This window comes from Coregonus lavaretus (genome assembly GCF_964263955.1).
Source record: "Coregonus lavaretus genome assembly, chromosome: 6".
Classification (NCBI taxonomy): Eukaryota; Metazoa; Chordata; class Actinopteri; order Salmoniformes; family Salmonidae; genus Coregonus; species Coregonus lavaretus.
This window is the reverse complement of record NC_139993.1, coordinates 47,456,087-47,477,290: the sequence shown is the minus strand read 5'-3', so window position 1 is coordinate 47,477,290 and position 21,204 is coordinate 47,456,087. Positions and strand designations below refer to the sequence as shown.

The 21,204-nt window shown below is 46.0% G+C and overlaps 1 protein-coding gene across 4 annotated transcripts in view; it reads left to right on the top strand.

Moving 5' to 3' along the window:
- The window catches only part of tprb (translocated promoter region b, nuclear basket protein), a 38,914-nt gene that overhangs the window by 3,555 nt on the left and 14,155 nt on the right, over positions 1-21,204 (top strand). For all 4 annotated transcript variants that reach the window (XM_084164754.1, XM_084164756.1, XM_084164753.1 and 1 more), the window contains exons 4-32: positions 1,276-1,372; positions 1,461-1,564; positions 1,695-1,859; positions 5,055-5,228; positions 5,454-5,541; positions 5,650-5,790; positions 6,055-6,161; positions 6,377-6,574; positions 9,078-9,185; positions 9,353-9,579; positions 9,810-9,973; positions 10,189-10,328; positions 10,623-10,771; positions 10,996-11,158; positions 11,317-11,451; positions 11,589-11,729; positions 11,924-12,098; positions 12,871-13,037; positions 13,560-13,712; positions 13,960-14,076; positions 14,348-14,551; positions 14,797-14,984; positions 15,131-15,278; positions 15,497-15,634; positions 16,289-16,420; positions 16,652-16,782; positions 17,060-17,270; positions 17,587-17,733; positions 17,912-18,110. In XM_084164754.1, coding sequence (XP_084020880.1) covers positions 1,276-1,372; positions 1,461-1,564; positions 1,695-1,859; positions 5,055-5,228; positions 5,454-5,541; positions 5,650-5,790; positions 6,055-6,161; positions 6,377-6,574; positions 9,078-9,185; positions 9,353-9,579; positions 9,810-9,973; positions 10,189-10,328; positions 10,623-10,771; positions 10,996-11,158; positions 11,317-11,451; positions 11,589-11,729; positions 11,924-12,098; positions 12,871-13,037; positions 13,560-13,712; positions 13,960-14,076; positions 14,348-14,551; positions 14,797-14,984; positions 15,131-15,278; positions 15,497-15,634; positions 16,289-16,420; positions 16,652-16,782; positions 17,060-17,270; positions 17,587-17,733; positions 17,912-18,110 — 4,411 coding nt within the window. The remainder of the gene's footprint in view (positions 1-1,275; positions 1,373-1,460; positions 1,565-1,694; positions 1,860-5,054; positions 5,229-5,453; positions 5,542-5,649; positions 5,791-6,054; positions 6,162-6,376; positions 6,575-9,077; positions 9,186-9,352; positions 9,580-9,809; positions 9,974-10,188; positions 10,329-10,622; positions 10,772-10,995; positions 11,159-11,316; positions 11,452-11,588; positions 11,730-11,923; positions 12,099-12,870; positions 13,038-13,559; positions 13,713-13,959; positions 14,077-14,347; positions 14,552-14,796; positions 14,985-15,130; positions 15,279-15,496; positions 15,635-16,288; positions 16,421-16,651; positions 16,783-17,059; positions 17,271-17,586; positions 17,734-17,911; positions 18,111-21,204) is intronic.

The window sequence follows — 21,204 nt, the reverse complement described above, 5'->3', positions numbered from 1 at the left end:
GCAATAGGTAAGCAGCTTGGTTTGAAGAAATCAACTGTGGGAGCAATTATTAGGAAATGGAAGACATACAAGACCACTGATAATCTCCCTCGATCTGGGGCTCCACGCAAGTTCTCACCCCATGGGGTCAAAATGATCACAAGAACGGTGAGCAAAAATCCCAGAACCACACGGGGGAACCTAGTGAATGACCTGCAGAGAGCTGGGACCAAAGTAACAAAGCCTACCATCAGTAACACACTACGCCGCCAGGGACTCAAATCCTGCAGTGCAGACGTGTCCCCCTGCTTAAGCCAGTACATGTCCAGGCCCGTCTGAAGTTTGCTAGAGTGCATTTGGATGATCCAGAAGAGGATTGGGAGAATGTCATATGGTCAGATGAAACCAAAATAGAACTTTTTGGTAAAAACTCAGCTTGTCGTGTTTGGAGGACAAAGAATGCTGAGTTGCACCATACCTACTGTGAAGCCTGGGGGTGGAAACATCATGCTTTGGGGCTGTTTTTCTGCAAAGGGACCAGGACGACTGATCCGTGTAAAGGAAAGAATGAATGGGGCCATGTATCGTGAGATTTTGAGTGAAAACCTCCTTCCATCAGCAAGGGCATTGAAGATGAAACGTGGCTGGGTCTTTCAGCATGACAATGTTCCCAAACACACCGCCCGGACAACGAAGGAGTGGCTTCGTAAGAAGCATTTCAAGGTCCTGGAGTGGCCTAGCCAGTCTCCAGATCTCAACCCCATAGAAAATCTTTGGAGGGAGTTGAAAGTCCGTGTTGCCAAGGAACAGCCCCAAAACATCACTGCTCTAGAGGAGATCTGCATGGAGGAATGGGCCAAAATACCAGCAACAGTGTGTGAAAACCTTGTGAAGACTTACAGAAAACGTTTGACCTGTGTCATTGTCAACAAAGGGTATATAACAAAGTATTGAGAAACTTTTGTTATTGACCAAATACTTATTTTCCACCATAATTTGCAAATAAATTCATTAAAAATCCTACTATGTGATTTTCTGGAATTTTATTTCTCATTTTGTCTGTCATAGTTGACGTGTACCTATGATGGAAATTACAGGCCTCTCTCATCTTTTTAAGTGGGAGAACTTGCACAATTGGTGGCTGACTAAATACTTTTTTCCCCCACTGTATATATATATATATTGAATCGTCCATAAGTTTGAAAAAAATCCAGATATCATTTTTAGGCCATATCACCCAGCCTTAGGTTCGTGTTGACACCTTATTTGACATTGACTCAAACATCTTTATTATAGGCCCAGCTCTGTAAAGCCAAAAATGAACTGGAGGCAGAGAAGCGGGAGCTTGTGCGTACACTGGAGAGGAGATCCCAGGAAGTGGACTATCTGAGTGGTATGGATGAATCTATGTGGAGAGATACAAACAAGCAAACACACACATACACTTGATCTAATGTCTATTGGATTAATTTTCTCATCAGAGGACCTGCAGCGCCTCAATGACAAAGTGGCGGAAGTCAATGCCTCAAAGATGGTGCTGCAGCTCAAGTTGGACGAGCTTGAATCCACAGAGGTCAACATCAAGGTGAGCCTATTTGAACGCTCTGTAACTTGTGGCCACTTGAATAGGACCCGGCTCTCAAGGAAGGTGTTGAAATGATCTGATACATGTATACATCATGTGTAATCTACGCTGTTGTGCCGGTTCCCTCCAGTACCGTGAGAAGCGTATGGAGCAGGAGAAGGAGCTATTGCAAGGCCAGACGGCCTGGCTGAACGCAGAGCTCAAGGCTAAGAGTGAGGAGCTACTGGCCCTGTCACGCCAGAAGGGCAACAAGATCCTGGAGCTGAAGTGCAGCCTGGAGAACAAAGAGGATGAGGTAAGGCCATGACAGTTAAAAAACAACAACATATTTTATAGCTGTACATTCTGGTTTTCATATTCATCTATTGAGTATGTTTTTGATACACTACCGGTCAAAAGTTTTAGAACACCTACTCATTCAAGGGGTTTTCTTTATTTTTACTATTTTCTACATTGTAGAATAATAGTGAAGACATCAAAACTATGAAATAACACATATGGAATCATGTAGTAACCCAAAAAGTGTTAAACAAATCAAAATAGCCACCCTTTGCCTTGATTACAGCTTTGCACACTCTTGGCATTTTCTCAACCAGGTAGTCACCTGGAATGCATTTCAATTAACAGGTGTGCCATCTTAAAAGTTAATTTGTGGAATTTCTTTCCTTCTTAATGCGTTTGAGCCAATCAGTTGTGTTGTGACAAGGTAGGGGGTATACAGAAGATGGAGTGAGGGAAAAAACTATTTGATCCCCTGCTGATTTTGTACGTTTGCCCACTGACAAAGACATGATCAGTCTATAATTTTAATGGTAGGTTTATTTGAACAGTAAGAGACAGAATAACAACAAAAAAATCCAGAAAAATGCATGTCAAAAATTTTATAGATTGATTTGCATTTTTAATGAGGGAAATAAGTATTTGACCCCTCTGCAAAACATGACTTAGTACTTGGTGGCAAAACCCTTGTTGGCAATCACAGAGGTCAGACGTTTCTTGTAGTTGGCCACCAGGTTTGCACACATCTCAGGAGGGATTTTGTTCCACTCCTCTTTGCAGATCTTCTCCAAGTCATTAAGGTTTCAAGGCTGACATTTGGCAACTCGAACCTTCAGCTCCCTCCACAGATTTTCTATGGGATTAAGGTCTGGAGACTGGCTAGGCCACTCCAGGACCTTAATGTGCTTCTTCTTGAGCCACTCCTTTGTTGCCTTGGCCATGTGTTTTGGGTCATTGTCATGCTGGAATACCCATCCACAACCCATTTTCAATGCCCTGGCTGAGAGAAGGAGGTTCTCACCCAAGATTTGACAGTATATGGCCCCGTCCATCGTCCCTTTGATGTGGTGAAGTTGTCCTGTCCCCTTAGCAGAAAAACACCCCCAAAGCATAATGTTTCCACCTCCATGTTTTACATTGGGGATGGTGTTCTTGGGGTCATAGGCAGCATTCCTCCTCCTCCAAACACGGCGAGTTGAGTTGATGCCAAATAGCTCCATTTTGGTCTGATCTGACCACAACACTTTCACCCAGTTCTCCTCTGAATCATTCAGATGTTCATTGGCAAACTTCAGACAGGCATGTATATGTGCTTTCTTGAGCAGCAGGACCTTGCGGGCGCTGCAGGATTTCAGTCCTTCACGGCGTAGTGTGTTACCAGTTGTTTTATTGGTGACTATGGTCCCAGCTGCCTTGAGATCATTGACAAGATCCTCCTGTGTAGTTCTGGGCTGATTCCTCACCGTTCTCATGATCATTGCAACTCCACGAGGTGAGATCTTGCATGGAGCCCCAGGCCGAGGGAGATTGACAGTTCTTTTGTGTTTCTTCCATTTGCGAATAATCGCACCAACTGTTGTCACCTTCTCACCAAGCTGCTTGGCGATGGTCTTATAGCCCATTCCAGCCTTGTGTAGGTCTACAATCTTGTCCCTGACATCCTTGGAGAGCTCTTTGGTCTTGGCCATGGTGGAGAGTTTGGAATCTGATTGATTGATTGCTTCTGTGGACGGGTGTCTTTTATACAGGTAACAAACTGAGATTAGGAGCACTCCCTTTAAGAGTGTGCTCCTATTCTCAGCTCGTTACCTGTATAAAAGACACCTGGGAGCCAGAAATCTTTCTAATTGAGAGGGGTTCAAATAATTATTTCCCTCATTAAAATGCAAATCAATTTATAACATTGTTGACATGCGTTTTTCTGGATTTTGTTGTTGTTATTCTGTCTCTCACTGTTCAAATAAACCTACCATTAACATTATAGACTGATTATTTCTTTGTCAGTGGGCAAACGTACAAAATCAGCAGGGGATCAAATACTTTTTTCCCTCACTGTAGCCCTATTTGGTAAAAGACCAAGTCGATATTATGGCAAGAACAGCTCAAATAAGCAAAGAGAAACGACAGTCCATCATTACTTACAGAACATTTCCATTAGTTTCTTCAAGTGCAGTCGCAAAAACCATCAAGTGCTATGATGAAACTGGCTCTCATGAGGACCGCCACAGGAATGGGAGACCCAGAGTTACCTTTGCTGCAGAGGATAAGTTCATTAGAGTTACTAGCCTCAGAAATTGCAGCCCAAGTAAATGCTTCAGAGTTAAGTTGAAGACATCTCAACATCAACTGTTCAGAGGAGACTGTGTGAATCAGGCCTTCATGGTCGAATTTCTGCAAAGAAACCACTACTAAAGGACACCAATAAGAAGGAGAGACTTGCTTGGGCCAAGGAACATGAGCAATGGACATTAGACCGGTGGTCGAACGGATGATCTCCGCATGTGTATTTCCCACCGTGAAGCATGGAGGAGGAGGTGTTATGGTGTGGGGGTGCTTTGCTGGTGACACTGTCTGATTTATTTAGAATTCAAGGCACACTTAACCAGCATGGCTACAACAGCATTCTGCAGTGATACGCCATCCCATCTGGTTTGGGCTTTGTGGGACTATCATTTGTTTTTCATCAGGACAATGACCCAACACACCTCCAGGCGGTGTAAGGGCTATTTTACCAAGAAGGAGAGTGATGGAGTGCTGTATCAGATGACCTGGCCTCCAGAATCCCCCGACCTCAACCAAATTGAGATGATTTGGGATGAGTTGGATGGCAGAGTGAAGGAAAAGCAGCCAACAAGTGCTCAGCATATGTGGGGACTCCTTCAAGACTGTTGGAAAAGCATTCCATGTGAAGCTGGTTGAAAAAGAGTCCAAAGCTGTCATCAAGGCAAAGGGTGGCTATTTGAAGATTCTCAAATATAAAATATACTTTGATTTTTTACTACAAGATTCCATGTGTTATTTCATAGATTTGATGTCTTCACTATTATTCTACAATGTAGAAAATAGTAAAAAACATTAAGGAAAACCCTTGAATGAGTAGGTGTTCTAAAACCTTTGACTAGTAGTGTATGTGAATGTCTCCAAACTATTACCTGACTGGCTCCTCTCCCAGTACTGTGTCAACATGATCGTTTTTTTTTTTTTTATGTAGTTGAACAGAGTCCAGGACCAAGTGACCAGTTTGAAGACTTCAAATGAAAGCCTTCAGAAGCAGGCTGAAGACATAATCAACAAACTGAAAGAGGATAAGGAGCAGCAGGCTAGCATGGAGGAGAAGTTTAGAAACGAGCTGAATGCCAACATAAAGCTCTCCAACTTGTACAAGGTATGTAGAACAAGTCTTTGATTTGTTTTGAATTCCAATGGATAGTCCATAGCTCTCCTAATAAAGGCGGTCGTCATTGCTATCTTGATGGTTTTTTTTTGTTGCCTTTTTTGTAGGTAAGCTTTTGGTGAACATTTTAGTTAACTGGTTCATGCTACATTTTTGTGGTAAGTGCATTGTTCCTTTCCCAACACTGGCCAACAACCCGTTACCTTGTCTTCCCAGGGAGCTGCTGCAGACTCTGAGTCCAAGAGTGAGGAATTGAGTGGGGCTGTAGAGGAGCTGCACAAACTGCTGAAGGATGCTGGAGAGGGTGAGAGAGACCAGACAGACACCATCTCAATGCAAAACCTTCAAACACGGGCACTTGGTTTGCTTGTGACAAGTAGGCTACCTTTATCCTCTCCTTTCCGCTCTACAGCGAACAAGGCCCTGGAGGTGAGGTTGCAGGAGATGGATGGCTGTCGGGACAAGGAGGCTGCTGAGCTGAAGGAGAGGATCTCCAGTCTGGAGAAAGAACTGGAGAATGCCAACGAACTGCTGTCCGACACCAAGCTCAGAGGTCAGGCCTTAGACACAATTTCTTGCCTGGTTCTACTGAACAATTGACTGGACTGTAAAATGGCTTTATTTCGGACAATGTCTCTCAGAATTAACATAATTACCAGCAGGTTTGATTGTATTTGAATGTGCATTAGATGGCTAATATAAACTGTCCACTGACTGATTTGTATTAGGTTGATGTTGCTTCTTTGATCACGCTCTGGAGACTTCAGTTCGAAATGGAGGATGAACTTTGACCCTGTGCATGGTTGTGTGTGTCCAGGCCCTGCCGGTGCAGCCTCAGTGCTGTCAGAGGAAACGATTACAACCATGTCCCCGACTGCAGCCGCCGTGGCCAAGATAGTCAAACCTGGCATGAAGCTGACTGAGGTAACCACCGCAGTTGCACTGCTTTGGTGACAGAGGACTCTTCTATGTCACATATTTAAACATTGTCATGTCACATATTTACTTAACATTTACAGAAGTAATCTGCAGAGATTGACTTTGCTAAGAAAACTGTTATATTAAAATACAATGCTTATAGTACCAATGGTGAGGGTGGGACTGTATAACTGTTTGAGCGACCTCTATCTTCTCTCCAGTTGTACACAGCGTATGTGGAGACCCAGGAGGCACTACAGCTGGAGCGTGTGGAGAACAAGCGGGTGAATAAGTACCTGGATGACATAGTGCAGGAGGTGGAGGCTAAGGGTCCCATTCTCAAACGCCAGAGGGATGAGCATGAGCGCATGCTGAAATCTGTGGCCAGCCTGTCAGCAAAGCTGGAACAGGCAGTTAAGGTGTGTGGGTTTGAGTTTGTGCATTTTATTATTGGCATACAGAGTACCAAGAGACCTGTGTTAGTTAAACATCTGAGGATATGTGAGGATAATTAGAAACCAATCCAGTCAACTCCTGATAAATGCAATGGCTTGGGATGGTTCTGAACTGCACTAAACTGTAGCATGGATGATATGATGAGTTTCTCTGGTATTAAGGAAGTCAGAATGCAAGAATAAAATAAACTCTAAGATGGAGATTTGATACAATGCATTTAATTATACGGCACCGGATTCAACATAACAAGCTGCAAGTGAGTTGCCTCTTGCTATCAGAATGAGAGACAAAGAGACCTCTCAATTTATATACTTCAAGATAAACAAGTTTTAACCAACATCTGGCAACCATCACTGGAATACCCTCCCAACCGAGATGGTACCAGCCGGCACCCCAGATGGGACAGTCCCTCTAGAACTCATTCTAAGATAACGAACAGTGGTTCCTTCAGACTTTCTGGCTCCCAGAGTGACATGATAAAATGGATTGAACACAATCCCAAATCCTGTGTGAACACTTAATATCAATGGAGCATGTCCAGAGTAAGTGAAAATAAATGTGTTGGTGTTGGTGAACTACACTGCATTGTATTTTAGTTAGTTTCTGTCACGTGAAATGCCTTTCTTGCTTGCTCTTTCCCTACAATGCAGTAATAATATAACAAATTAATTTTAAAAAGTCTAGTACGAAAAATAAAAATAAGAACACGTGTAAGTGATATATGCATGAATACATACAGTACTAGTCAAGTTTGGACACACCTATTTTCTACCTTGTAGACATTAAAACTATGAAATAACACATGGAATCATGTTTTAACCAAAAAAAGCTGCTTTTCCTTCACTCTGCCATCCAACTCATCCCAAACCATCTCAATTGGTGAGAGGTCAGGTGATTGTGGAGGCCAGGTCATCTGATGCAGCACTCAATCACTCTCCTTCTTGGTCAAATAGCCCTTACACAGCTTGGAGGTGTGTTGGGTCATTGTCCTGTTGAAAAACAAATGATAGTCCCACTAAGCACAAACCAGATGGGATGGCGTATCGCTGCAGAATGCTTTGGTAGCCATGCTGGTTAAGTGTGCCTTGAATTCTAAATAAATCACAGACAGTGTCACCAGCAAAGCACCCCCACACCACCACCTCCATGCTTCACGGTGGGAAATACACATGTGGAGATCATCTGTTCACCTACACTGCGTCTCACAAAGACACGGCGGTTGGAACCAAAAATCTCACATTTGGACTCCAGACCAAAGGACACATTTCCACCGGTCTAATGTCCATGCTCATGTTTTTTGGCCCAAGCAAGTCTCCTCTTCTTATTGGTGTCCTTTAGTAGTGGTTTCTTTGCAGCAATTCGACCATGAAGGCCTGATTCACACAGTCCCCTCTGAACAGTTGATGTTGAGATGTGTCTGTTACTTGAACTCTGAAGTGTTTATTTGGGCTGGAATTTCTGAGGCTGGTAACGCTAATGAACTTATCCTCTGCAGCAGAGGTTACTCTGGGTCTTCCTTTCCTGTGGCGGTCTTCATGAGAGCCAGTTTCATCATAGCGCTTGATGGTTTTTGCGACTGCACTTGAAGAAACTAATTTAAATGTTCTGGATTGACTGACCTTCGACCTTCATGTCTTAAAGTAATGATGGACTGTCGTTCGCTTTGCTTATTTGAGCTGTTCTTGCCATAATATGGACTTGGTCTTTTACCAAACAGGGCTGTCTTCTGTATACCCCCATACCTTTTCACAACATAACTGATTGGCTCAAACGCATTAAGAAGGAAAGAAATTCCACAAATTAACTTTTAAGAAGGAACACCTCTTAATTGAAATGCATTCCAGGTGACTCTCATGATGCTCGTTGAGAGCATGCCAAGAGTGTGCAAAGCTGTCATCAAGGGTGGCTATTTGAAGAATCTCAAATATATATATATATATACACACACACACACACGGTCAGTTCCAGGGTCAGTGCCAATACCATATTTACAATGTGCAGGGAAACTGGAGTGATAGAGGTAGATGTGTATAGGGGTAAGGTGACTAGGCATCAGGATATATGATAAACAGTGTAGCAGCAGCGTGTATGATGATTGTGTGTGTGTAGAGTCAGTATGAATGTGTGTGCGACGTGCGTGTTGTGTGTCTGTGTGTGTGTGTGTGTGTGTGTGTGTGTGTGTGTGTGTGTGTGAGCAAATGAAGTGTGTGTAGAATGTGCATAGACAGTGCAAAAATAAAATGGATTGGTCAATGCAGATAGTGTGTAGACATTTTGTTAGCTATTTAGCAGTCTTATGGCTTGGGGATAGAAGCTGTTCAGGAGCCTGTTGGTGTCGGACTTGATGCTCCAGTACCGCTTGCTTTGGTTGCTATTCGTGAACTGCACTGCACTTGCCTATGATGTGCACTTATAGTGTGGCAGAAACCATTTAGTGGACTTATAAGTAGTTACTGTGTGTTTCAGGAGGTGCACCGTCTGCAGAAGGTGACTGATGAGGCCAACAAGCGCTCTTCTGTCCTGGAGAGAGACAACCAGAGGTCTGAGGTGCAGCTTGCAGACATGGGGCAGCAGGTGGGGCCCAAACAGAACATCCTGTCTTATAACCTCACTATTGTCATAGAATTAGGTGTGAAAAATCAATAACAATGTAGATCATAAAATGAGGGTTTTAGGTATAAGGTTTAATTGGGACATAATCATTAACTTTTTCACCCCTCACCCCTACCCTAACCCACCAGATCCGTGTCCTACTCATTGAACTGGAGGAGGCGCGTGGTAACCACGTAGCCCACGATGAGGAGGTGAGCTCTGCTGACATCAGCAGCACATCGGAGGTCATCACGCAGCACTTGGTGACATTCCGTGGCGTGGAGGAGCTTCAGCAGCAGAACCAGCGCCTCCTGGTGGCCCTCAGAGAGCTCAGCGACGCACAGGAGAGAGAGGAGGCAGAGACCACTGGCACCAAGTGTGATATCCTTAATTGTCCATATTTTTTGCCGATCATTTGTTTTGCTTTCAACCCCCCAAGATAAGTGTCCAATTACACTAGATACTTTTGTGGATCTGACATTGTTGGATGGGCATAAGCAATATGGTGGTAGCTCCTGCTCCACCTTCCCCTTTGGTTTCCCTGTCTCAGTAAAATGTTTCTGTCTGTGGATAAATAAAGGTAATTCTATTCTCCCCTCCCCCCAGGCGCAGTGAGCTGGAGTGCAGTCTGGAGAAGGCCCAGGCAGAGCTAGTGGCTCTGCGGGAGCAACGGAGCCACCAGATGCAGCTGGCTGAGTCCATCGTCAGGCAGAGAGACATGTACCGAGTGCTGCTGGCCCAGGCCACCGGAGTCACCTTCCCTCAGCAAGGTCGGGTTCAGGTTAATTCACATTTCCTTCTTCAGGTCCTGATGAGGCTAGTGTAGCAGAAACGTTCTATATGTGGGTGCATGAATAAAGCACAGGAGCAGCATATACCGTGTGCAGGCTTTAGGTTCATAAGTAATTTTAGGTCCAGCCCCGGTGGAGAACTTTGGGATGTGTATATGTCACCTACATACTGATCTTTTGACCCCTTGTCTCAGGTGCAGCAGCCGCCGAGGAGTTCTCCTTGACCTCCACCCCTCGCCGCTCCCCGGCCGCCACCCCCACCACGCCCACTGGAATCATTACTATGGCAACAGAGTCAACCGAGGCGGTGGAGGCCAAGGCAGCCCTCCGACAGGTGAGCCCCCACAATCATCTGCGCTTGTGTGTTTGACACGTTTTCTTAGTCACTAGAGGGCAGTATATACCTACTAACTACTGGAATTCTGTGACGTCTACTGTTTTAATATTGAAAACGGTACTCTGCAAATCAGTGTACATGTATACAGCATTGCTTGATACATCAAACATTCTGTCCTTTTTGTTGCACCAAACCACCATGATAGATCACAAACAATATCCTTCAATCAGGTTTACACAAAATGGTTGCAGTACTCTTATCTAAAGGAACGTCTTGTTTTGTGTGTTTTAGTTGCAGGAGGTGTTCTCGTCCTATAAGAGGGAGAGGGCTGAGAGTGTCAAGGCCCTGGCGGAGCAGAGTGAGAAGCTACAGGAGCAGGTGTCTGAGCAGAGATCCCAGAACGCCAAGATATCCACCCAACTGGAGTTTACCTCCAAGAGGTAAGAGCATTGCACAGCACTCTCAGGTCACTATTCAACACAATGGCACACGATTAGGGTTGCAAAATTCTGGGAACTTTCCCTAAATTCCCTGGGTTTTTTTTCAGAAGGTGTTTTGGACATTTATCTTTCTCTGTGAACTTGGGAACATGAAGTTATTTCAGAATATTTTGCAAAGTTCGCTTGATAACTTACTGAACCTGCCTGGTGACGTGCCCCCCCAGGTATGAGATGCTTCAGGATAATGTGGAGAGCTACAGGAAGGAGATTGCCTCTCTGATGGAGAAGGGACAGAAGATGGCTGCTGCAGCCCAGAAGAGTGAGCAGACTGTTCACACCATGACCCAGGACCTGAGGGTTGCACAGGAGAAACTAAACATGGCAGAGGTGTGTACCTCTATGTTTGTGTGTTCCAAGTATTTTGTTAATTGTTAGAAAAAATACAATACTTACTCTCACTCTCGTAATGTGTGTTTGTTAGTGGTTTGCTCCGAATTTCTATACATGCATTACGTCTAGTTGAGCTGAGTGTTTTCCTCCTCCAGGGTCGTGCTGAGAGCCTCAGGAAGGAGAGAGATATGCTGAAGCTAGTGGAGTCCAGACTGACCCAGGAGAAGGAGACCATCCAGACCCAACAACGAGGACAGAACATGCTGCTCACCAACCTCAAGACCATACAGGTACACACATACAGACACACACCAATCTCAAGACAATAGATACATCTCACACTAACCACTCATAAAATGGTGGCTGCACTGTTCTCTCTGCGTTCGTGTCATGTTTTAACTGTTCCCCTCCCGGTGTGCTCATCCAGGCCACATTGGAGCGCTCCGAGACAGATACCAGGCAGCGTCTGAACGCCCAGATAGAGAAGCAGGAGAGAGAGATCGGCCAGCTGCAGAAGAGACTGGAGCACGAGGTGGAGCAACGCCACCTGCTGAGCAGAAACCAAGATGTAAGTCCATCCAAGAATCATCCCAGGTCCAACCCCCCCCCCCCCCCCCACTCTACCTGGATTCTATCTATCTTTCTCCTCTAATATAACACTTATACATTTTTCCCCAAGAGACTTGTTTCAAAAAAGCAAAACTCAAGCATTTGTTACATCCTATACATAAAATCAACCCTTCCTCCCCTCTCCCCATCCAGTTGCAACTGATGGATGCCAAGAGGCAGCTGGAGACCCAGATTGCCCTGCTCCAGAAGACCAGGGATCAGCTGAGTGCTGCCCAGCTGGAGGTGAGCTCTCTCAGGCTGCAGCAGGGCAGTGGAGAGGGTGGTCGTCTGTCCCTGAGCACCCCGTCGACTCCCATGGGCCTCAGAGGTAAGAGTACATACAATGTTACAGAATCACATCAGGTTCACTGCCTTCTGAGACATCATAGTGTTCTGGAACCACTCATAGAAGTTCTTATAGCCTGAATGTTGGAATGGCTCGAATGTGGATAGTACTCAGTTGGAGTTTTCTTCAATACACAGGCACTTACACAATTACTATTTTAAATCCCAGTTTGTTGTCCTGTCTTTAAATAGCCTCTGATCTTTTTCAAATGTCACAGCTAAATGTCAGACTTAAAGATGCAGTAATGTCAGAAGCTAGCAGATTCGTTACTTACCAACAACAGCTGCAAATTCCAATAAAAATACGTCACGTTTTGAAGTTCACTTTCCTTGCTTTGTCTAACACGGTCATGAATCAACAAATAGGTTTTGTGGGTCAGAGTGCAGTATTTATTTAGTTTCATAGCTCAAACGTTTGTTAGCACGTTTCCTTATTAAAGCTGTGGGATGTGTCCTAGTTTTCCATGTAGCTATAGGTCAGGTCAGTGTCTACAGCTATGCTTTCATTAGTTTGTCTTATGACATTTTATAGGAAATGTAGTAAAACAGGCTAAATAAAACCCTGAAACAGTCCTGGAGGGTGTGTTGTTCTGGGGCATGCACCATTAGCAGTGTTATGGAGGTTTCATTAGGGTTCTCCTGGATTTTCGTTCTATGCTGCCCATGCCAGCTGTGATCTCAGTCTTTGGCACTTACCTCTTTCTCTCCTTACCTCTCCTCACCAGTCTTCTCCTCTCAACTCCCCACCCCTCCAGGTCTCCAGGTTTCAGAAGGGGACTCTGAGGATCTGCATGGCCGCCTGAGGCAGGCCGAGACACGGGCAGAGGAGCTGACGGAGCAACTGAGGACAGCCACCTCCAGCATGGAGCTGTACAGAGCCATGGCCCAGAGCCTAGAGGAGTCCCTGGACAAGGAGAAGCAGGTCAGGACTCCACCCTGGCCCCTTCGTAGTGTACCTCCCTGGCCCCTAACCCCTTAGTAGGATACTAGCCTGGCACCTAAACCCTTAGTAGGATACTAGCCTGGCCCCTAAACCCTTAGTAGTATACCACCCGAGCCCCTTACTTCTTAGCAGTGCGCTAAGCTCTTAAAGTGATAGTGCAAGATTCTGGCAATTAAGCTGTTTTTCTACTTACCCAGAGTCAGATGAACTCGTGGATACCATTGTATGGTATGCTAGCGTACCTGTAGACTTCCAGTTATTGCGCTAATGCTTGTTAGCATTGGCTCACAAAACGACCTTTAACTTCGTCATACTGTACGCAGAGACATACAAATGGTATCCACAAGTTCTTCTCGCACTGTCCCTTTAAAATGAGGACAACCATGCATGACCTTCCAACTTTAGTCCTCAAACCCTATCCCTCATGCCCTTATTCAGACCCGTATCATAAACGGTACAGCCCTAACTCTCTCTCGCACTCTCTCCCTCTCGTCTCTCTAGGTGACAGAGCAGGCTCGGTCTGCCATCGAGGAGCGTGTGAAGGAGGCCCAGGAGCAGCACCGTCAGCTGGAGAAAAAGCTCCTGGAGGCAGAGAAGGAGAAGCAGGGCCTTCAGGAGGAGAAGATTAAAGACCTGGCTTCTGTTGAGCAGCAGGTACGAAGCAGAGAGGACCATTGCTAAACATCTATGCCCTTGCAGTACTTTATTATGACTGTTAAGGGAACATTTCCACACTGTATAGCTCAAATGGTAGCTGAAGCGTTCAGTATTATTTAACCACATCCAGTGCACACCATAGGTGCTGGGTTCACACAATGCAGGGGTCCCCATTGTTCCATGTTGAATAAATTAACACATTTAATTTCTAAATTCCTGTTTTCCTTATCCCTGTGTGTGTCAGGTGGCTGAGCTGAGAAGGAGTCTAAGCAGTGTCCAGGCGGACCACCAGGAGGCGCTACAGAGGGCGGCAGTGGCAGCAGCCCAGGAACAGCAGGCCATACTGGACAGCCAGGAGCAGGTGAGAGGGAGAAGTGGGCCGTGGCTAATTGGCCCTTATCTTGTTGTAGTGGTGTCCCAACTTTTCACATGGCATATCTGACTAAGCTATTTGCTACCTTGTTTTCCACATGCCTGCTATAGAGCGTTACCTAGCCTGATTGTCTCTAACCCAAGTACATGTAAACCATGATACTGGTTCATACATCCATATCAACTACATTATGTATTGCATTCCAGCTAGAAGGTCAGCTAAAGCTTGTCTGTAATGCTGGTCTTCTCCTCCCTCCCAGGCCAAGCTGGCGTCGGAGGGACAGGATAAGTATGAGCGTGAGATGATGCTCCACGCTGCAGATGTGGAAGCCCTCCAGGCAGCTAAGGCCCAGGCCCTGCAGGCAGCCACGCTCAGACAGCAGCTGGAGGAGAGGGCCCAGAGAGCCTCTGCTCAGCTGCTGGAGGCCAGAGTCTCCTGGGAAGAACAGGAGAGGATCCTCAAGGTATGTAGTTGCAGTCGATTGATTGCAGTAAAAGGAGATGCTTATATTATTTATAATAGATATGGTGTTTGTGGCAAATGGTTAGAGGTGTAGATGGTGATAGTGTAAAATAGATTTTTACACTTGTGTTGTAGTTGGACGCTTGCTAGTGATTGTAAACTGCCACTCACGTTTGCAAGGGTTGTACAGTTTACATAGTTGGTGTACACCACAAGGCTGTAATGTGCATGAACTCTCTCTGTCAGGAGGAGATGTCTAAGGTGACGTCTCGTTCTGAGGAGCTGCAGAGGCAGAACAGTCTCCTCCATGAACAGATTCAGACCATGAGCAGCAAGATGGCCGCCACCATGCAGCGCCAGGCCAACGAGAGCCCTCTGAACATCTCCCTCACGGAGGAAGGCAAGTCTCAGGACCAGGTCCTTGAGATACTCAGGTAATGGTCTTTCTCTCCCCCCCTCTCTGTCTATTAGCAGAGCTAGAGCAAGTCTGCCATTTAAATCCAAATTCACGCAATCACTTCACTCCTACAACACCCTTTTCTCTCATCATATCCTCTGTCCCCTCCCTGTCGTGCTGCAGGTTTGTGCGCCGGGAGAAGGAGATAGCGGAGTCTCGATTCGAGGTGGCCCAAGGAGAGAGTCTTCGCCATAGGCTGAGAGTGGAGCACCTGGAGAGAGAGCTGAGAGAACTACAGGAGCGCCTTAGTGCTGAGAGAGAGCGGATGCAGGTGAGCTGGACACTATGGACAGCCAATGAGTTATGGCTTCATGGGTTAGTTTCCTGGACACAGGTTAAGCCTATTCCTAGACTAAAACGCCCTTTCAATGGAGAGTGGAAAAACAGATTTTGTTCATAAATGAAGAGCGTGTGGGTGATTAGAGAAATGGCAGTTCAAGATGATCATATAATATCAGTGCTGCTTATGACCTTTAACCCTGACCCCAGGTGACAGCTAAGACCCTGGCTCAGCACGATGAGCTGATGAAGAAGACTGAGACCATGAGTGTCCTGATGGAGACCAACAAGATGCTGAGGGAGGAGAAGGAGAGGATGGAACAGGAGCTCCAGCAGACACAGGCTAAAGTAAAACAGCAGGATTACTTTCTCGGGGTCAAATCACCAAACTTTGGTTAAGATCACAGTTTTTGTTTATTTTATTATTAATATTTTTTTTTTACCCCTTTTTCTCCCCAATTTCATGGTATCCAATTGGTAGTTAGTCTTGTCCCATCTGCGAAGTTTGAGAGCCGTGAGTCCTCCAAAACACAACCCAACCGAGCCGCACTGCTTCTTGACACAATGTCCGCTTAACCCGGAAGCCAGCCGCACCAATGTGTCGGAAGAAACACTGTACACCTGGCGACCGTGTCAGCGTGCACTGCGCCCGGCCCGCCAAGGGAGTCGCTAGTATGCGATGGGACAAGAACATCCCTGCCAGCCAAACCCTCCCCTAACCTGGATGACGCTGGGCCAATTGTGCGCCTCCCCATGGGTCTCCTGTTCGCGGCCGGCTGCGACAGAGCCTGGACTCGAACCAGGATCTCTAGTGCCTTAGACAACTGCGCCACTCGGGAGGCCTACAAAATTCAATCTTAAGGCATTTTTCTCTGGAAACCTTCTGTGAATTTGGTCCCAATTTCTTTGGGGGGGCCTGTTTTAGACAAGAGGCCCAACCTTTTTTTCTCTGTTTTGATTGACATTTTCTTCTATTTCTCTCTCTCTCTCCCTGTCTGTCAGGTGCGTAAGCTGGAGTCAGACATAATGCCCATGCAGGAGTCCAACGCTGAACTGAGTGAGAAGAGCGGCATGCTCCAAGCAGAGAAGAGGATTCTGGAAGAGGACATCAAACGCTGGAAGGCCAGAACACAGGTTAGTGTTCTTCCTGACACAATCTGTCCCAATCATATGATAACATACCCATGAGATATTACTCTATGACAGAAAATAAAACCATAAAAACATTCTCAAAGTACTGATACCACGCTTGAACGATACCTTGTTCCTTGTGACTCCATTTGTCAAAGGTCCGAAAGCCTGTCTATTGACTGGATTTGAAACGTAATGTGTTCTGTTCTGTTTGACTACTGTGTGTCCCCTTAGCACCTGGTGAGCCAGCAGAAGGACACAGACCCAGAGGAGTACAAGCGTCTCCACTCTGAGAAGGAGGCTCACATCAAACGCATCCAGCAGCTCACTGAGGAGACGGGCAGGCTCAAGGCTGAGGTGGCCAGGTGAGAGTTAGCCTAGTCCGTAATACAAACAGAATATATAGCCTGGAATCCAAAACGGAATATTGCTCAGTTTGACTATTCTGTTATTACATGGTACCAACAACAGCAAGGAGCTGAATTACTTGATACAATTAACAAAATAGGCTCCTCATTAAAAAGCATCATGCTACACAATGAATTGGCAAGCAACACAATACATAGACATTTTGAAAATCTGATGATTGTACTATAAATAGTCTGTTTGGATGTTATGTATTAATGCATGATCTCCCTGTAGGAGTGGCGGCTCGGTGACAACCCTGCAGAACCAGGTGCAGATGCTGCGTGAGGGCCTGGGGAAGGTGAGCTCTGAGAGGGATGCTCTGAGGAGGAGCGTGGAGGCAAAGAACCTGGACATCCAGGAGAAGTTCCGCACCATCACTCAGGTCAAGAAGATCGGCCGCCGCTACAAGACCCAGTATGAGGAGCTCAAGGTGGAGCACGACAAGGTCAGTTGGTGAAACACCTGGTGCCTGTTCTGGTTTCGTACAGGGCAAAGTTATTTTAAAAAAACCAATTTGTAACTAAGCTGTTTCCAGAAACCTAGCCTTGAATTCACTCAGACTCTTAATCTCAATCGTTTTCTCATTAAACTAATAATAACCCTACTCATGTTGTCACTGAATAACAAGTGTGCTGGTTTAGGTGGGACCAAGTCGAACACTCAATGTCTAATCTGATATCCTTGATTAAATAGACACTGTGTGAATTCTGCCATATTGTGTTGGACTGATGGACTGAGTGTTGGACTGATCTCCTCTGCAGATGGTGTCGGAGGCAGCGTCCACCCCAGCCCAGGAGCAGGAGGCCCAGCAGGCCTCGGCCCAGGAGCTCCAGGGTCTGAGAGACTCCCTGGGACAGGCTGAGACCCGGACCAAAGACCTGGAGGGACAGCTGGACAACCTCAACAAGGTCCGGCAGTGTTTCCCCTGTACTTTTTTCCCAGGCAACATCCAGGATAACTTTCACCATAATTGTAAATGCCTATTGGGCAGAGGGTTAAGAGAAACACTGGGTCAGAATGGGTGGTAAAGGTGCCTGGTTGTTTAAAACTATATTCCCAACCCAAACCATGGTGTGTTCCTCTCAGGTGGTGGGTGAGCGTGACGCAGAGGTGCGCGGGGCCCAGGAGCAGGCCACCAGGCTGCAGACAGAGCTGACCAGGCTGAGACAGGAGCTGCAGGAGAAGGCCTCCCAGGAGGACACCCTCAGACAGCAGATGGCTGAGAAGGAAGAGAAGACCAGGAAGGCCTTAGTAGGGGCCAAGCAGAAGATCAACCAGCTCATGGGTAAGAGGCCATGCCAGACAACCTGACTGTGGAGCAAGCTTGTGTGTTGGTTTGAGTCTGGCTGAGGTTTGCATAGAGGTATACATTTACGGCCAAATATATTGGCACCCTTGCACTTCTTAAATAATTCCCTATTTCTTCTAAAATAAGTTGAAATTGAAAAACGCTTTTGGTCTCCACACCTTGTTACAGTTTTTATTTAGAAAATTAAGACAAATGACATGGACAAAGTTATTGGCACCTTGGAGCTAGTACTTGGTTGCACAGCCTTTGGGCAAGATTACTGCAGATAAATGCTTCAATGAGCTCGCTGCACCTTTCTACTAGCAATTTGGCCCACTGTTCAGCAGCAAACTGCTCTAATTCTTACATTTTTGAGAGGTGCCCACCAACTGCTGTTTTCAGATCTCGCCATAGGTTTTGGATGGGTTTTGGACTCTTCACTGGTCACTCCAGAACACTCCAATGTTTCTTCTTGAACCATTCCTGGGTGCTTTTTGATGTGTGTTTGGGGTCGTTGTCCTGCTGGAAGACCCACAACCTTCAATGGAGACTCAGTTTTTGGACACTGGGTTGAACATTGGACTCAAACACCTGATAATCTGCTGATTTCATGATGCATTGCGTACGTTCAAGGCCCCCAGTACCAGAGGCAGCAAAGCAACCCCACAGCATTATCAAACCTCCATGTTTGATTGTAGGGAGGGTGATCTTTTCATTGAATGCTTCATTTGGTTGTCGGTAAACACAGCGGTGATCTGTAATTTTGATAGATTGGTCCACAGAACATTTCCCCCAGGATTCAGGCTTGTTTAGGTGGGTTTTTGAGAAGTTCAATCAGGCTTTCTTGTCTCCTTCAGCAGTGGGGCCTTCCTATGTTTACCAATTACCAAATTAAGCATTCAAAGAAATAACCCCCTCCCTACAACCAAACATTGGGGAGTTTCGATAATGCTGTGGGGTTGCCTTTGGTACTGGGGACCTTGAACGTGTGCAAGACATAATGAAATAAGCAGAATATCAAGATGTTTTGGAGTGCAATGTTAAACCCAGTGTCCAAAAACTGGGTCTTTGTTGAAGTTTGTGGGTCAAATCACATTTTATTGGTCGCATACACATATTTAGCAGATGTTATTGTGGGTGTAGCGAAATGCTTGTTCCGCTCTCTAACAGTGCAGTAGTATCTAACAATACACACATCTAAAATAATGGAATTAAGAAATAAACGTCCTCTCACTGTCAACTGCGTTTATTTTCAGCAAACTTAACATGGGTAAATATTAGTATGAACATAACAAGATTCAACAACTGAGACACAAACTGAACAAGTTCCACAGACATGTGACTAACAGAAATTGAGTAATGTGCCCCTGAACAAAGGGGGGTCAAAATCAAAATTAACAGTCAGTATCTGGTGTGGTCACCAGCTGCATTAAGTACTGCAGTGAATCTCCTCCTCATGGACTGCACCAGATCTGCCAGTTCTTGCTGTGAGATGTTACCCCACACTTCCAACAAGGCACCTTCAAGTTCCCGGACATTTCTGGGGGGGAATGGCCCTAGCCCTCACCCTCCGATCTAACAGGTCCCAGACGTGCTCAATAGGATCCGGGCTCTTCGCTGGCCATGGCAGAACACTGACATTCCTGTCTTGCAGGAAATCACGCACAGAACGAGCAGTATGGCTGGTGGCATTGTCATACTGGAGGGTCATGTCAGGATGAGCCTGCAGGAAGGGTACCACATGAGGGAGGAGGATGTCTTCCCTGTAACGCACAGCGTTGAGATTGCCTGCAATGACAACAAGCTCAGTCTGATGATGCTGTGACACACCGCCCCAGACCATGACGGACCCTCCACCTCCAACTTGATCCCGCTCCAGAGTACAGGCCTCGGCCATCACCCCTGGTGAGACAAAACCGCGACTTTGTCAGTGAAGAGCACTTTTTGCCAGTCCTATCTGGTCCAGCGACAGTGGGTTTGTGCCCATAGACGACGTTGTTGCCGGTGATGTCTGGTGAGGATCTGCCTTACAACAGGCCTACAAGCCCTCAGTCCAGCCTCTCTCAGCCTATTGCGGACAGTCTGAGCACTGATGGAGTGATTGTGCGTTCCTGGTGTAACTCGGGCAGTTGTTGTTGCCATCCTGTACCTGTCCCGCAGGTGTGATGTTCGGATGTACCGATCCTGTGCAGGTGTTGTTACACGTGGTCTGCCACTGCGAGGACAATCAGCTGTCCGTCCTGTCTCCCTGTAGCGCTGTCTTAGTCGTCTCACAGTACGGACATTGCAATTTATTGCCCTGGCCACATCTGCAGTCCTCATGCCTCCTTGCAACATGCACATTCACGCAGATGAGCAGGGACCCTGAGCATCTTTCTTTTGGTGTTTTTCAGAATCAGTAGAAAGGACTCTTTGGTGTCCTAAGCTTTCATAACTGTGACCTTAATTGCCTACCATCTGTAAGCTGTTAGTGTCTTAACGACCGTTCCACAGGTGCATGTTCATTTAATTGTTAATGGTTCATTGAACAAGCATGGGAAACCGTGTTTAAACCCTTTACAATTAAGATCTGTGAAGTTATTTGGATTTTTACAAATTATCTTTGAAAGACAGGGTCCTGAAAAAGAGACGTTTTCTTTTTTTGCTGAGTTTATATTAGTATTAGGACAAGCAATGTCGGAGTGGCATTGACTAGAATACAGTATATACATATGAAATTAGTAAAACGGTATGTAAACATTATTTAAGTGACCAGTGTTCCATGTCTATGTACATGGGGCAGCAGCCTCTTAAGGTGCAGGGTTGAGTAACTGGGTGGTAGCCGGCTAGTGACAGTGACTAAGGGCAGGGTACTAGGTGGAGGCCGGCTAGTTAAGTCTGATGGCCTTGAGATAGAAACTGTTTTTCAGTCTCGGTCCCAGCTTTGATGCACCTGTACTGACCTCGCCTTCTGGATGATAGCGGGGTGAACAGGCTGTGGCTCGGGTGGTTGATGTCCTTGAGGATCTTTTAGCCTTCCTGTGACATCGGGTTCTGTAGGTGTCCTGGAGGGCCGGTACAGTTGCCTCTGGAGAGCCCTGCGGTTGCGGGC